This window comes from Sceloporus undulatus, chromosome 7, assembly GCF_019175285.1.
Source record: "Sceloporus undulatus isolate JIND9_A2432 ecotype Alabama chromosome 7, SceUnd_v1.1, whole genome shotgun sequence".
NCBI classification, from domain to species: domain Eukaryota; kingdom Metazoa; phylum Chordata; class Lepidosauria; order Squamata; family Phrynosomatidae; genus Sceloporus; species Sceloporus undulatus.
This window is the reverse complement of record NC_056528.1, coordinates 23,006,165-23,023,105: the sequence shown is the minus strand read 5'-3', so window position 1 is coordinate 23,023,105 and position 16,941 is coordinate 23,006,165. Positions and strand designations below refer to the sequence as shown.

Sequence of the window (16,941 nt, the reverse complement as noted above, 5' to 3'; positions counted from 1 at the left end):
CAGATCTGAGGTTCTCTAGCTGCTGCTTTCACCACTCTGCAGGGAAGATGCGACTGGGGAGGAGAGCATAATGGGAACAGCAAACCATCCCTTGGCTGCCAGGCCAGCAAGCTCTCTCTCTCTCACACACACACACACACATACACACCCCTGACATAACGTTTGTGCTTTTAAGGAGCTGCATGACAAGAAAATAATTTCAGTCAAGCAACACCTGTAGGATACGAACTCACCAGCAGCAGTTAAAAGAGACAGGAGAGCCTACAGAGGTGTGCAGATTCCAGGTTGGCAGGAGCAACAGATATTGCCAAGAGCCCCCAACTTGGTGCCAAAGAAACACACAGAATGAAAGAATTCTGAGCCCAATAGCTTGTTCTGGGTACCAAGACTTGAAAGGGGCTCACAGTCCCTTCAGACCAAGATCCATTCCCTGGTGACTCCAAATTCTTTTCACTTCAACAGTAAAAGGTGAAGTAGAGGGGAGTCTTTAGTTCCTGCTCCTGTTATACAATTAGGTCTCAAAATTCTTTTAGGATTTGACTGCAAATCACACAGACATTCCTTCCCAAAAAAAGGCATCTCTAATATGGCTTTGGGAAATCCAAATGCATCAGAAATTTAAACTATTAAGTGGTGGAAACACTAAAGGTGATAACAGATTTGCTAAAACAACACTTCAATGAAGATAAGCAGAATGTAATGCAAAGCTAACCCATGCTAGGAGCCCAGTTTCCTGACTCAGGCTCATCTGACAAAGCAAAGCATACAGTAGTTAACTAAACAGAAGGGTCCTTCATGGCAGCACTGGCCATGGCCAATCAGTGCTGTTAACAGCAGGTTGACAGTCACAGACTGCTCTCCTCCTGCTCACCCACCTATCTCCACTGCACCAGGAGAGAAAAGTGTACATTTGGATTGAATGCTCCACACCCTAATTAATGGCCCCGATTCATCAGCCAGCCCTGGGTGAGTGCAACAGCATGAACAGCATAGTTTTGTGTGTCACAGAAAGAAACAGATTAAACCAATGTCTTACCTTAATAAGGAGCTCACGGCTCAAAGAGTGGTTATTGTCATCTGAAAAGATTTCTGATAGCTCATGGAAAGTGCGGAAGCTCTCACTGTTGAGGGAAGAACAAAAAATGAACTCCTGGCCTCTTTTAGGGCTGCCTTCCCATGCTGTCTCCTTTACTTCTCAGAAGTAATTGTATTTCATTAAGCCTGGCAATGTCAACTTTAAAAAATTTAAAACTGCCAGAATTCACTCATTTATTTATTTATTTATTGAATTTATATCCCACTTTTCTTCCAAGATGGGATTTAAGATGGCTTAATTATTTTATATGTTACCTTTCTTCTGAGGTGGAAACCAAGGCAACTCACAGAAGAAAAGCAATTAAAATCAAATCACAATTATAACACTGTAAAATTATTTTCAAAAATACCAAAGTTAAAAAATAAATGCAGCTTGCTCTCTCATAGATTTAAGCATGGGATGGCAAGCCACATTGCCCCTAATGACTGTGCAAGCATGTGGCCACAGAAGAGCAGCAGCACCCGCATGTGCCACCACTGAAAACCATAGGACTTGAAGTTCTGCATTTTATCCACCAGGATGGGTGGGTTCAGAATGGAATACTGTGTCTAGGTCTGGGCACCACAATTCAAAACGGATGTTGACAAGCTGGAGCATATCCAGAGGAGGCTGACCAAAATGGCGAAGGGACTGGAAACCATGCCTTATGAAGAGAGATTTAGGCAGCTGGATATGTTCAGCCTGGAAAAGAGAGGCTTAAGAGATGATATGATAGCCCTGTATAGGTATTTGAGGCGGTGTCATATTGAGGATGGAGTAAGCTTGTTTTCTGCTGCTCCAGAGAATGGACATGGAACAATAGATGCAAGCTACAGGAAAAGATTCTCAACATTCTCAACATTAGGAATAACTTCCTGGCAGTAGGAGCTGTTTGACAGTAGAACACACTCCCTCAGAGAATGGTGAAGTCTCTTTATTTGGAGGTCTTTAAACAGAAGCTGGATAGTCATCTATTGGGGTGCTTTGGTTATGTATTCTTGCCTGGCAGAATGGGGTTGGACTGGATGGCCCTTGGGGTCTCTTCCAACTCTATGATTCTATGAATTCATCTGGGTTTAAAGAATAATAAATAAATTTAAAGAACTGTTTAAACATATCATTAATTTCTTTAGTATCAGAAGTCATTTTGCCACTAGCTGTTTTAATTGAGTAGGGTGTATATTGCATAGGATCTTTTTTTCTGAATCTGGTTAGCAAGTAATTTAGAATTCTTATTTCCAAATTCATAGAACTCTTAATAAATTGTAAATTATGTGAAATTTTATAAATACTGAGCGCTTGAAACCCTGTTCTTTTACATGAAAGTTATTACGATATAGTAGAAGACACAGATGATTGATGGCTGGACTGCAGAATTTTTACTTCAGAGAGGAGCTGAATTCTCATTAAACCAGACCTTTTCCTTAATGCTGACAATCCTTTTATGCATTCACCCCTAACTCAGCTTATAATGTATCCCATACTTTATTAATACCAATATCAGGAGTCAATTTTTCAGTTAAAAATTCTGAATGAAATTTATCTTTAGAAACTGTGTTCTGTAAAAGGATATTGGGTAAAATGATTTTGGGTCTTTATTCCCTAGTTGTAAATTAAGTCCAGCTGGTGAACAATCGAAAGTGGAGATTGATTTTATCTGAGCCTCTAGGACCTTATTAACCAAATTATTTGAAATCAGTATATAGTCTAGCCTGGAATTATGTCTTATGTCTGTAAAAGAGCTAGGAATAATCCAGTTCAGTAGGGTCCATCCCATGCCATGAGCCACCCAAATTCTTGAAAGGTAAATTGCTCGTGTTGATGAAGTCACTATGACTTATAGGCTCTGCGGTGGCATTTAGGTCATCTTTAAGAATTGTGTCCTTCCTGGAAGTCTTTGAGCAACTGAAGAATATTCCAAGGGTAGGGTCAGGTGCAATGTCAGGGCATTAAATTGAGCCTCATATGACTACAACACTGCCTTCTGTCAGCAAAGACACAATGGACCTTTGAGTTTGCCAGTGAGATGGAATAAGGTCCCTCCTGTGGTGAGTCTCTTGGAGCAGAAGGACATCTGAAGCCTCCTTGTTTCTGATTTTCTGAATCTTGTTCCTTTTGGCTGGATTGCTTAGCCCATTCACATTCAGTGGGGCAATTTTCAGAACAGGTATGGGATAAAAAACACAAATTTAACACCATAGTGAAAACAAGCAAACTGGGTCTCTGATGCACCCAAATTTTCTTTCTTTCTTTTTTCAAATGATTCAAACAACAAGAAATGTAAATAAAACGTATATACAAGAAACACGGCCCATTCTAATGCTGGAGAGGAGCTCATAGAAAGAACTCCAAGTCTTCACCTGAAAGGAGGAAGGCTGCTGTGAGGCAACAGCAGGGGCTTATTGCAATGCCTACTTGACTAGCCATTTGGAGTCTCTGTTTCCATTAACACCAGAGTAGTAAAGGTGCAGGCAAAGAGATTGCTTTATGGATTGTATAGGATTAAGTCCTGACAGCACTAAAGTAATTTCTTCTGAGATTTGGTACTTGGGCATTGCTGGCCTCGTGCGTCACACACAATGAAATTTCTAAGAGAGTCTTCTACAGTATTTGTTGTTAGGTGCCTTCCTTCCAATTTATGGTGACCCTACCATGAGGTTTTCCTGGCAAGATTTGTTCAGAAAAGCTTCTTTGCCTTCTTCTGAGGCTGAGAGAGTATGACTTACCCAGGTCACCCACTGGGTTTCCATGGTGAGCCAAAGGGATTAAAACTCTGGTTCCTAGTTGTAGTCCAACACTCAAACCACAACACTAAGCTGATCCTTCTTTCTGGGAGGGAGAGGTACAAACAGAAGACTCACCCACACTGAGTAGAAGAATTAGTGATTAATCTGATGTTTGGAGACTGGAGATTATGCAAAATCCATCCTCTTCCCAAATGCCATCATAGTAACCCTCTTCTTTCCATTCTTTATACATGTCCTTTCCCCCTTTTTTTCTTTTCACTTCCTTCTTGAGTTTGCTGTGCAGCCATACTGGCTTTTTCAGAAGTTTCATTTTTCTTCTTCCATGGGATTGTTTGTGATTGTACTTTCTGCAACAACTTTCCCGTAAACTCTCCGCTGTAGTACTGAGTACTGTGATTCCAGTGACCACCTCCTTCTTCTTGGTTAGGATCAAGTCCAGGATTGCGGATCCCCTTCTTCCTTCCTCCACCTTTTGAAAGAGGAAATTATCTGCCAGGCACATCAGGAATTTGTTGGAGCAGCTATGCTTAGCAGAGTAAGGTCCCGAACAGACAGGCCGAAATAAAACTGCTTCAGGTCACTTTGGAGGTATGCTGTTTAAATGATGCATGCATCCTAAGAGGCCGGAAGCCATGCCAAAGCCATTCTCCTGTCATAAGGACTGCTTTGCTTTTGGCTTCTTCAGATGCATGTATCATTTAAACAGCATACTTCCATTCAAAGGGTCACCATGAGCCAAGGTTGACTTTAAGGCAGCTAACAACAACTTCACACAGGAATTCAAGAAATGATTGAAAAGTAGATGGTGAATAGGGGGAAAAGATGATGCCTCTGGAGCAAGGAACTTCCAGCATTACAGAGTTAACAGATAAATGTTATCATTGTTAGTATATCACCACCTTAAAAACCCACCCAGGGAGGTGGGAACATTTTTAATCCTCATATTTCCAAAAACCACTTGGGGGTATGTGTGGCAGAAGTGTGCCCACAGCTGGAAGCTTTAGTGCCAACTCACCGTGAAACTTCATCCCACGTCTTCTTCAGCCTATGAATGGCGTTGCATTGCAGGGCAGACAGAATGGCTCGGAGAGAAGAGAAATTCTTTAAAATCCGGCACTCCTGCAGAAATATACACAAAAGTGGACCTGGGATTTAGCACTTGCTGAGAGAGGCAGGTAGATATGGCTAACTGCCTTCTGCAGACAACAGGGGAGACCTCTGTCTCTGGGACACTTTGTCCAACGATCTACTTGCTGACATGTTCCTGGCACAACAGTTGTACACACGGGGATCTATATGTCAGCTGTAATTTCCATATAGGTGGGCCAAGAGGAGGAGGAAGAGAAGGAGATCACAGAAGTATTCCAGCCCCCAGCACATATACCCCACAACCACATGTTCCCTTTGCTGCTCTTTTGACCTATAGGTCCTGGTCCATCCCTGGGGGACAGTCAGCCCCCACATCAGGTAGTTCCAGGGAGCTCAAACCTGGTAGCACATCTCTTTGCTATGCTCCTGAACATCAAATCCTCACCGCACATCAAGGAGGGAGACTCCAGAGCACCCCATCTCCATGGCTCATCCTAGCTGGGAAGGGTCCCAATGGCCATCCAGTTCAACCTCCTTGGGCCAGTGCACACTGTCCACAACTGAAGCATCCCTGAGAAATGGCCAACCCACTTCCGCTTAAAAACATCACATGAAGGAGAGCCCACAACTTTCTGGGAGAGTCCACATGCTACTGCCCGGCAGCCTTTACAACCAAGGAGTTACTCTTCACATCAAACTTGTGCTCTCTTAGTTTTCTAGGAGATGTTCAAAACTGCTCTTTCCCTTACCTAGCATCACTAAAAGAATACAGACAGTTCAGTGTCAGCATTCCTCAACCTATTGCCTATCAGATGTTTTGGGCTACAACCTACATATGAACCCAACCATCTTGGCCGATGTCTAGGGATAATGAAGGCTGCTGTCCAGACCATCCTGCGGGCCCTTGGTTGGAGAAGGCCACTTCGCTGCAGGAAAGGGTGGAAGATTTAATGGCACAATGATTTTCTGGTTGTTATTTACACCCAAGAGGAAGGGGCTGTGGTGGGGAAGGGAGCCTAAACACTCTGGCCGTACCCGGGCAACGTCAATCCAGCGCTCCACCACCCTGGCCCTTTGCAGAGGTTTCAGTGTCCGGTTGCCAAGGCAGGTTGCGATGACACAGTTGGTGACACTATTGAACTGGGAGACAGTGGCCCTGATGGAGGGTGCCAGGTGTTCCTTGCCCTTCTTGTCGCGTTGTGACCAGATGCAGCCCAGGCAATGGTAAGGCACCACTTTCTTGAAGAGTTCCTGCATTTGGGAGACACAGAGAGAAGGATCAGTGCTTAGGAGTTGTCAGGCAGGTGGGCAGGTTGGGAGGACTGACACAGGCAGCATTCTGAGATGGGAAGGTAGCACTCACTGCATCCATCAGCGTGAACTGCTCTGCCGCCATCTCTGGGGAGAAGCTGAGGAAGTCCACCTTGCCCTCCCCCGGGCAATCCTCCTCCTCCAAGTGCAGTGGGCAGCGGGGCCGGTCCACCACTGGAAGAGAGCAAAACAAGGTGTCCCATGAAGAAACATAAGTCTAAGGGGGTGGATTAGGGGGCTCTGTCTGCCTCTAGCAGAGAGCATGCCTCATGCACCCAAGACCCTGGACAGCATAGCTGGTGGTGCTACTTCCAAGAATCTCACATGAGAAGGCTAGCCAGGGAGCTCCTGCCAGTCCAGCTGGGCCAGTGAGCAGTGTGGGCCCTGGCTGTGGCAGAAAATGTTGAGCATGTACCAGGCACCCAGATCAGTCCCCTATGTCCTGCTGAAAGGCTCAGGGCCCAGTGCCAAGAGAATTCCCCCAGGAACACTGCCACCTGGAACAGACTTCCCTGGGCAGAGGTACCAGACGAAGGCTGTGGCAGCGGCACATGGCTGGAATCTGGCTACACCAGTACAAGTCATATTTCTGTTTATTGTTCACCTTTTACTCAACCCTCAAAGCAGACATTTTGAGGAGCCAAGCAACATCCAGCTGTAACCCTCTAGCTGGATGCAGAGCAATCCCTTCATCCTCCAGGGTCCCAGGAAGACCCGCCAGGAGTTCCTGGAAGATACCTGTTCCCATACATCTAGCTTTATGAACACAGCTGGGGGCTCCCTCGTGACTCTCCATTGGCCAGTAAATGGCTGTGTTGGATATGTGTGACAACTGGCCAAAATGGGTTGGAGGGGACAGAGGAGATGAGGCAAAGTTCTGTTTCAAAGTACATCTCCTTGACCCAGGATCTCAGCATTTATTTTGATTAGACTCTTCCCATCCAGTGAGTTTGGTCAGCAAGCACTCCTGAACCAGTATGGCTAGGTCTAGAGGAGGGGGAGACTCAATTCTTCCAACTGCAACTGAGTCGGAGGGGACCATAAGAGTCACCTAGATTAAACTCCCTGCCAGGCAGGAATCCACCACTATTATTATATTTATTTATTTATATCTAGAGCACTCCTGAAAAATATCCTCCAACCTGTTAACTCTCCACTTTCCATAGGTCCATCCCACTTTTACTATCAGAACCTGAATCCATACTGCTGTTGTCAGACTTCAGTTCCCATCAGCCCCAACCAATCTGGCAAATGATTAGGGATGATGGGACCTGTAGTCCAACATACACTGGCAGGGGGCACACTGGCAGGGGGCACAGACTCCCCCTTCTTGCTTAAAGAGGGGGCAGGGGGAGAAAACAGAGAGAACCAAAAGGTCGAGAGCAGGGGGAGTCATCTCTCCCCAGATGCCAAAATGGCCACCACAATCAAGGTCTCTTGCTGGTCCATCCAGAGGCTTGGGAGGAGGGTCCCCTGGACGGCCCAACTCACCTTCTGCCTCTACCTCAGCATGTTCCTGTTGCTGGAACTGGGTGAAGAGTATACGTGCTCGGCGTTCCAGGTCGGAGCCAGGGATGTTGAGGCGCACATAAATGATGAGCTGCTTAAGGCAGGTATAATCTGGCGGCTTCCGGAAGTCCTCGGAGTACTGATCCAGCCAGGCCCCCAGGATGGATGAGATGGTGCTGAGAGGCAGAGAATGGCAAGGGGGTGATCAGTAGGGTTGCAGAAAGCAGGCTAGCAGCCATGTACAGGAAACAAAGCTACTCTATGGGGGGGGGGGGCAGCCAGCTGCTGTGCAACAGCTTCTAGCAAGGACACCCCCCTGTCAATAGTTATCACTGCAAAATGCCCCCCATTACGTCTACTTTATGCAAAACCTTTGGTACTGTATAAGCACTTGTGTGTGTGTGTGTGTGCGCGCGCACACATGCTTAAAGCTTACAAAAACTCCCAGAGTCCCCCAGCCACTAGCCATGCTGGGAGCTGTAGTCCAGAAAAATAATTTTTGCAGCCTCAGAGAGGCAGAGCTAAACATTCACACCCACCTTGCCATGTCTTCTGAAATGCCCTGTGCAAATGTAACATCAGCTCCCAAGAAACCCAGCTAAGGAGGCGGACATGTGGGCAATGGTCTGAGGACAGCTGCTAAGCTGACAGGGTCAGTTTGGCTAGAAACAAGGGGAAGCAAGTCCCCGTCCCTGGATGTCTCTGCCCAGGTGCCTGGTACCTACTTTTTCAGCTCCAGCCTCTCGTCCACTGCACGCCGGGCATGCTCTCCATGAGCCTGGGAGTGAAGCTTCCCATACCTGAAAGGAGGGAAGAAGGCCAATGAATTTTGCTTACCATGTAGTTCTGAGGTATCACCATTCAGTGAGCATGGCAGACATGGTGCAGGCATCATTGCGAGGAAGGTCTCAGGTTCATCGGGAAGATGTCCAACATGTTTGACTGCCACCTCCACATGAAGGTTTGCCTTTAGAAGAGGGACGGGGAATGGGTGACCTCTAAAATGATGGTAGACCACAGCTCCAATCATTCCTCAACATAGATGGCTGGCAAGGCCTGATGGAACTTGCTGTTCAACATCATCTGTGATGGCCACATATCCCCTACCCATTGTAGGGCATGTTTTTATTGTACCATGCCTTCAAGTCACTTCTGACTTATGGCCACCCTAGGACAAATCCATCACAAAGTTTTCTTGGCAAGTTTCTTCAGAGGGGGTTTGCTATGGCCATCTTCTGAGGCTGAGAGCATGTGACTTGCCTAAGGTCACCCAGTGGGTTTCCATGGCTGAGGTGGGATTCAAACTCTGGTCTCCAAAGTCTTAGTCCAATGCTCAAAACACTACACTATAGAAATGCTCCTTTATGTCTATAATTCACATGCATTCCTGAATGAATTACTGATCCTATCAGGGAATCATGTAGAAAGATGGCACCCAGCAATCCTTTCTGCAGGCAGGGACTTAAAAAAAAAAAAACACCTTGTGGCAGATGTCGTCCTCTGTCACACATAGTTTGGGAATAAGTGCTCCAGTCTGACCCAGTCCAAGCAGAACAAGGAGCCAAAACAAACGTTAATTGAGTTTTTGCTTGAGTGCCTTTTTATACTGACTGTAACCATGGGATTTTAGAACTGGATAATCCATTTTAAAAAAAGTTGTAAAACCACCATGGCGTTGTGAGGGCAGCCATATTACAGACAAAATGTAAATTAACATTCCACTGTAAAAATTATGGAGGAGCTGAGGAAACAGAAGAGGCTTCGCTGTCAAGACCCAAAGCTCTCTGAGCCAAGGGTTGATCTGAGGGACCCCAACCTTTCCTGGAGGGTCAAGTGGGGCAGCAGAGTAAGATCCATTTTATCTAATCTTCTCTGGCTCACCGAGAAACTGTCTTCTCCATCCAGCCAGGCCAGGGCAACCATTCCAACATACCAGAGCGCCCAGTTAAGGCTTCAAGCAGCTTTCACTCATGCTGATTTCTCCTAGATCTACTGGATTACATCTCCCATCATCCCCAACCAGTAGCTCCTCCATTGTTTTCCATGGCAGCAATCAAGATGAGAAAAACAGTTTCTTGCCCACCAGTCCTGAAGAAGAGGGGATGAAAGGGTGGCTAACCTGTTGAGGAGGAGGTCCAGCACCTGCTTGGTGCTGGCAAAGGCGCGGTAGGTACAGAGGAAGATGGTGACATAGGTGGAATCGTTGCCCTTGAAGGCTGAGACAAGGTACTCCACCAGTTTCTCCAGGGTCCCAGCCTTGATAGTCCGCACTTTGCATGTCTCATAGAGGTTTAAAGCTGATTCATTCTCAAACTGCAAAGGAATAAAGGCAGTCCTCTCAGAGGATGAGAATCGGGGATCTCTTTCAGTCACCCCCCTAACAGGATCAAAATAAACTTCAGATAGTTCTTTCCACCTCCTCTTCTACTCTCTTTCCTCAGATCTTTCTAATTCCAATTCCTTCTTCTCATTTTTCTTTAACAGCCTTCTCTTTGTTCCCTTCATGTTTATCCTTACAACTTACTCTTACCTTCTTCTACCTACTTTACCTTCTACTATCATTGTTGTCCAATTCCTTTTGGAACCTTCATAGTCATTCTTACCTTATTCCTTTTAAGGTCATTTCTTTTCCTACCAGCTCTTTTTTTGTTTTAGAATAATAGAATCAGAGTCTGAAGAGACCCCAGAGCCTAGCTACTTCAACTCCCTGCCATTCAAGAATCCACAAATGAAGCACTCACAAAAGTTATCCATCCAACTTTTGTTTGTTGGTTTTGTTTATATGCTGCCTTTCTCCCAAGAGGGGACCCGAGGAGGCTTCCAAAAGGAGTAAACTAAAATGTTTACAATAAAAATTAAAAAAAAAACAATTGAAAGTCCCCATGTTGAACACCATAAATACATTTAAAAGCCAAACAGAATTTAAAAGCAAATAAAACACACAAATAAAGACTCCTTCAAGCGCTCCTACCCTTGCTGGGTATCTTTTTCCTTTAGCATCTCTAGCTATGAGATTCTGCCCATTATTTACAGCATGGCAGCATTTGCACCCACAAACCTCTGCTTCTGGCCCATGTGTGCCACCCACCCAGAGCATGCCACTGCCCTCACTTACCCCCAGCCATCGCTGGCCCTTGTTGGCTGTGTGATGGAGCTGGACTTTCCGGAGGGAAATGCTATAGACGATGCCTTCTTCCACCTCTTCTCCGATCTCCTGCGTGGAGCTCTAGTAGAGATAAATTGGGGGCGGGGAGGGAAATAAAGTGAACACATACAGTTCCCTCTGTTGACTGTCACAAGCGGCACCTCAAAGTATTCCAGTTGAAGCCTGACTAAAGCAGAATAGAGTGGCACTATTACTTCCCTTGATCTAGACACTATACTTCTATTGATACAGTCTAGAATCACACTGGCCTTTTAGCTGTCTCATTATACTGTTGACTCATGGAATCCTGTGTCCAGTTCTGGGCACCACAATTCAAAAAGGTTATTGAGAAGCTGGAGCATGTCCAGAGGGGGGCAACCAAAATGGTGAAGGGTTGGAACCCATACCTTATGAGGAGAGGCTTGGGGAGCTGGGTATGTTTAGCCTGGAGAAGCTTAAGGGGTGATTTGATAGCCTGTTTAAATATTTGAAGTGATGTCTTATTGAGGAGGGAGCAAGCTTGTTTTCTGCTGCTCCAGAGAACAGGACCTGGATGCAAGCTACAGGAAAAGAGATTCCAGCTCAACATTAGGAGGAACTTCCTGACAGTAAAGGCTGTTTGACAGTGGAACATACTACTTCCTTGGAGTGTAGTGGAGTCTCCTTCCCTGGAGGTCTTTAAACAGAGGCTTGATGGCCATCTGTCAGGGATGCTTTGATTGAGAGTTCCTGCATGGCAGGGGGTTGGACTGGATGATCTCTTCCAACTCTACGATTCTATAAGGATGGAGCAAGCTTGTTTTCTGCTGCTCCACAGAATAGGACACGGAACAATGGATGCAAGCTACAGGAAAAGAGCATCCACCTAAACATTAGGAGAAACTTCCTGACAGTAAGAGCTGTTCAGCAGCAGAGTCTCCTTCTTTGGAGGCTTTTAAGCAGAGGCTGGATGGTAATCTGTTGGGAGTGCTTTCATTGTGAGTTCCTGTATGGCAGTGGGTTGGACTGAATGGCACTTGGATGGTCTCTTCTAACTCTATGATTCTACATGTTGCCTGTGAGAAATGAACCATGGCTGGGAAGATCCACAGTGCATGGTCACAGTCAAGAGTGCACTTGACATAGCCTACCACACAGGGCCGTTGTGGACTGTGGCAGGAGGATCTCTGAGAAGATATGTGAACAGAAAGACTCCCTACTCTCTATGGTTTCCTTTGCAGGAAAGGCTTCAGCAGCTATGAGCAACATCATCAACACAACATTGGCCAGCCAGCTGCACAGTCCAGATTCCATCAGTTGCCTCTGGCAGGTTGCCCAATGGGCTCCAAGCCAAGAGCTCTATAAGCCATGTGTGCACATGTATGCATGCATGCACCAACAGAGGGAGAGAGAGAAAGAGTGAAAGAGAGGGAGGAGGGGAGGAAAACCTGACTGGTCCACCAAGCCCCTTTTCCCCCTTCCTAGTCTCCCTTGTTTATCTAACCATGGTCATCCCACCCCCCACTGCACTCTGAGGGGAGAAAACAACACACCCATCACACATTGTGGAGGGGAAGGCCCTGCCTGCACTGAGCAAACAGCCAAGCACAGTTCCTGGAGAGCAGCCAGACTCATTTGGGCCACATCCCAGTTTCTTGCAGAACCTCTCCAAACAGAGAGAGGAGATTTGCCAGGGAGGGTCCGAGAATTAATCTCTCTCTCATAGGGAAGACTGACAGGTGGACAGGCCAGCAGGTGTGCACACTTCTAAATTTTCTGGAGCATCTTTAATGACAGTCAATGAGCCATTCATGAAAGTCTGCACATTCCAGGCAGTACCAACAGGACAGATGTACTGTGGATCTTCCCAGCCATGGTTCATTTCTCACAGATAGCAGTGGTACTGCCTAAGATAATCAGCTCTGTGCCCTATGGAAAATCAAGTTTCTAGTCCTTCCAGCTTTCAGCAAAAGTTTAGGGATGCCTAAGAATGCCTGGAGGAATCTCAGAAATCTTCAGCTCAACCAGGCCTCAAGTTCTTGCCTTCCTTCTGGCACTTATCCCATTTGTAAATGATGGGAACTGTTGTTTTTCACATAACCTGGAAAACCTAATTGGAAGAATGTTGGTTTTCTCTGCTACTATCTTTCTTTTGTTGTGACTTCTATTTTTTTTTAAAGGTTGTGCGTATTTTGTTTTTGTTTTTACTTGCTGGAGACAAGGCGAAATCTGATGAGCAAAAACCACCAGTGTTTATCTGACCTTATGTCTCAACTAACATTTTAAAATTGAAAATACTGTATTCCTTGAAAAATGCAGTAGAAAAAACACATTTACACCAGGACCACCACTGCTGCCATCTCTATTTATATCCTGCCTTTCCCCCAATATGGGACTCACAGTGGCTTATAAAGGTCTTGCCCAAAGCCCTCCCTCAGCAAGCTTTCTTTGAGGGGCAGCTCTTTCTTTCTCAAGGGGAGGGTGCCAGCTGCCTGCAATCACTCTGTGCAAATTCCCGGCAAAACCTCCACTTTCATTATTTTAAATGGTAATGTCAAAATATTTTGTATTTTTTCCAAGGTTCTGTTTTTCATGGATGCAAGGACAGGCCTGGCAAAACTTGCTAGAAGTGAAACAAGTAAGTATTACTTCAACATGAGATATGACTGGCAAAAGCAAAGCAAATTACAGTATACGAAAGAAAAACATCGCTGTGCACATCTGGTCAATCAGTAGGTAACTGAAGGCTGGTTTACAAGAGACTGAAGAGTTTTGAATTTTGGGTAGTTTTCCCCCCAGAGGATTAATGGAAGGAACTCAACGCCACAAGGTGCAGCAATGACCACTACCTTTATAGGCTCTATCAATATCCACCAACTCTACGCTTATAAGGCTGTCTCGAACCCACAGGTGATGTGGGCCAATCCCAGTAGAGTCCATTTCCCCTCTGGCCACAAACAAGGATGACAAAACATGGTAGGAGGGAGACACAGGCCCTTCTTGCAGACAATCCTGTCCTTCAACACACTCACCGAAGTGGAAGAGGCTTGGAAGACCATCTGGTCCAACCCACAGGGACAATACGTTTTAAGTTGTTTTGCCTCATTTTAAGTTGTAACAGCCTGAGAATTTCTTGAAGGACAGTTTATATAAGGGTGTAACAACACTGCAGAATTAAAGCAGTTTGACACCACTTTAAGTGCCATGACTCTATCCTATAGAATCCTAGAATTTGTTGTTTGGTGAGGGATTCAGCCTGGTCTGTCAGAGAGTTCTGGTGCCTCACCAAATTACAACTCCTATGATTCTGTAGTACATAATCAAGGCAGTTAAGAGTAGTGTCAGATTGCATTAATTCTACAGTGTAGATACATCCTAAGTCTCCACATCAAAATAAACATGTTTCTGTAGCTTTTGCTTTATTGCTTCAGACTATGAGCAAAATAAGCAAATAAACAGCTTATTGTTATTTATTCTATTTATTTATATTCTGTCTTTACTATTTACTATTATTTACCAGTATCTAATGTACCCTGGGCAATGCAATGTACAACCTTTATTAAAAATATATCTAAAGTATTTGCCTTCCTATAAATACGGAATCCCTCCAGCCCAACTCAATTTCTGTTCAGAGACCAAAAACTTCCATTACTATCAGCAGTTCTTACATAAGCTGAAAAGCGCATGACTCAACATAGCATCAAATACATCTCCAAATCCTCCTCTGCATCTAATTCACAGCAACCAATGTTTTCTCTCTGGACAGAAGCTAACAATATTAAAAAAATTAAAAAGCAGGACTTTTAGCTGATCACCAAACTAGTAAAAGCCTGCAGTCACAGCATACACATACACACTCCTATCTTGCGTGTGCCTTTTCACTGTCTCATACCTTGCCTGGTGACTGAAGGCATGTTTACTAAGAGAGGATATTGTTTCCTTTCCCACCTCTTCTTGACAGAAGAATCCCACTGCACTGGACTGGTTTGCATTCAGTGATATGGCAGCTGGTGGCACAGATGCAGAAATGCTGCCATTGTCCCAGTTCGGCTGCAACGTGCCAGACAAGCCGACTGCCAGAGAAAGGGAACACGGTTGAAACCTCCTGCATGAGAATGGCACAGAGGGGATGTGGAGCAGGACAGCACCTGTTTGGATCACCAGCACTCAGGGAAGTCAACAGCTTTCATCCTCTTTACTGGGGTGGGATCACAGAAGCATGGATGACAGGAAGAGCAAACTCATTCCCTGAGCCGGGACCCCGATGGGGTCCAAATTGCACCACCCATGCATCCATGAACAAGAGGGGTGCATCACTAGGCTTGGAGAAGTCTGGGAGATGGGGGGGAGCCCTTTCAGAATTCTGCTTCCTTAGAAGACTTAGAGCACTGCCCAACTGCTAGGGAAAACCAGGGCAGCCTCTGAAATGGAGCATGTTGAAAAAGAGGCTGGCTGGCAGAAGCACCTCATGCTCTGTACGTACAAGGAGACCAGTCATGCTACAACATCATTTCTTTCTTCCAGCCATGTCTGAATGTCCAGAGTAATGCCCAAGGTGCCAGAGCCCTTTTGATCTTCAGGCCTAGCATTATTCCCTGCTTTTGACCTTTTCATCCAGTGCTGTCCCTGCTGAACCAACAGCCATGTTCCTGAGCCTAGGATTCAGGTGAAGGGAAAACAAAGTAAAAATGCCTAGAGAGCAAGAAGGAATCACACCGCCACACACCAAGCATTGGCAACAAAAATGTCATTATAACCAAGTGCCCAAGACAAAACAATGTCTAATCCCGAAAGACACTTTGGAAATGTGGTACTCCTAAGGGCACCTGGGCAAGATGACAACACAGAGCCTACAGACACGTGTGCTGCTGTTCCTGCCATTCCACCACTGACATGGTGCCAATTCTGCTGAATTTCAACAAAAAGGTTGCCAGCCACTCCTGTAGAAAGAGGTGCCCAGAGTAGGCAGTGCGGCTCTGCTCCTCATCTTGGGTCCCTGGATGCAGACCATCTGTGTCTGAAGCTGTGCCACCAGCAAGAGAGTGAGCATACAATCAGCTCCTGGTGAGGAACCAGGTTACCAGCTGCCACCAATTTGGGCAGAAGGTACAGAAAAGGCACTGGGGCAGACAGTGGAGTTGCATGCAGGACACACACCTTCTGCCACCCAACACAGCACTTCCATGCCAAGAAAAGCTGCCAGCCAGGAAGGCAAAGCCAGGCCACTCCCATCCCATTGCCACTTCTGAGGCAGTAGTTTTCACAGAAGTAGCTGTGGTAGTTTCTTGCAGCATAAAAAGAATCAAAGAAGGGGGAGAAAAAAATGGAAATGTGGCAGCATTTTTAAGGCTGTAGGGATATAAACCCACTTCTTTGGCTGCAGTACTAAGTGGTTTTAAGGCCTCAAGCACAAAGCACATTCAAACAGCTGCAGGATTGGATAGGATGTAACAGAATTCAGAAAGATGTACATCATGTCCCATGCCCAAAATGTCTTTGGGTCTTTCAGATCTGTAGTGGTCTACTAGTGTGGACTGTTGTTGTTGTGTGCCTTCAAATCGTTTCTGACTTATGGCGACTTTAGGGCAAACCTATTATGCAAGTTTCTTCAAAGAGGATTTGTCATTGCCATTGTGTGATTTGCCCAAGGTTACCTAGTAGGTTTACATGGCCAAGCCAGGCGTCAAACCCTGGTCTCTAGAGTCATAGTCCAATGTTCAAACCACTCCATCATGCTGGTTCTAGTGAAGGCAATAAATCTGCTTACCGAAAGTCAGTCTTTCTGGGTTCGAAACTCTGAGAAGATTCCTTTTGTTATAACTGAAAGAGGGAAGGCTCTTGCATTAATATAGGTAGTGCACCATGAAACCATTGTCTATGTTCATACCTTTGCTAATGGATTGGAATTTGTGAATATAATTCAATCCAGCAGTTTCTCTTTCTAGTCTCCTCATTTCCTTGTTGAAAGACAACAACATTTAATTGTCACATTGACCAGGAAGGTTAAAATGTACTACAACTCATTTTGGGGTATTACCGTTTGTGTTCATTTGTCTCTTGTGTAGAGGCTGTCCTGCTTGTTCAGT

General features: G+C 45.5%; 1 protein-coding gene across 5 annotated transcripts in view; it reads right to left on the bottom strand.

Moving 5' to 3' along the window:
* Window positions 1-16,941, bottom strand: part of RALGDS (ral guanine nucleotide dissociation stimulator) — a 64,404-nt gene that overhangs the window by 11,980 nt on the left and 35,483 nt on the right. For all 5 annotated transcript variants that reach the window (XM_042478351.1, XM_042478348.1, XM_042478350.1 and 2 more), the window contains exons 2-9: window positions 10,847-10,957; window positions 9,851-10,044; window positions 8,457-8,531; window positions 7,714-7,907; window positions 6,275-6,396; window positions 5,947-6,162; window positions 4,838-4,941; window positions 1,037-1,121 (exon numbers count right to left, since the gene is read on the bottom strand). In XM_042478351.1, coding sequence (XP_042334285.1) covers window positions 1,037-1,121; window positions 4,838-4,941; window positions 5,947-6,162; window positions 6,275-6,396; window positions 7,714-7,907; window positions 8,457-8,531; window positions 9,851-10,044; window positions 10,847-10,957 — 1,101 coding nt within the window. The remainder of the gene's footprint in view (window positions 1-1,036; window positions 1,122-4,837; window positions 4,942-5,946; window positions 6,163-6,274; window positions 6,397-7,713; window positions 7,908-8,456; window positions 8,532-9,850; window positions 10,045-10,846; window positions 10,958-16,941) is intronic.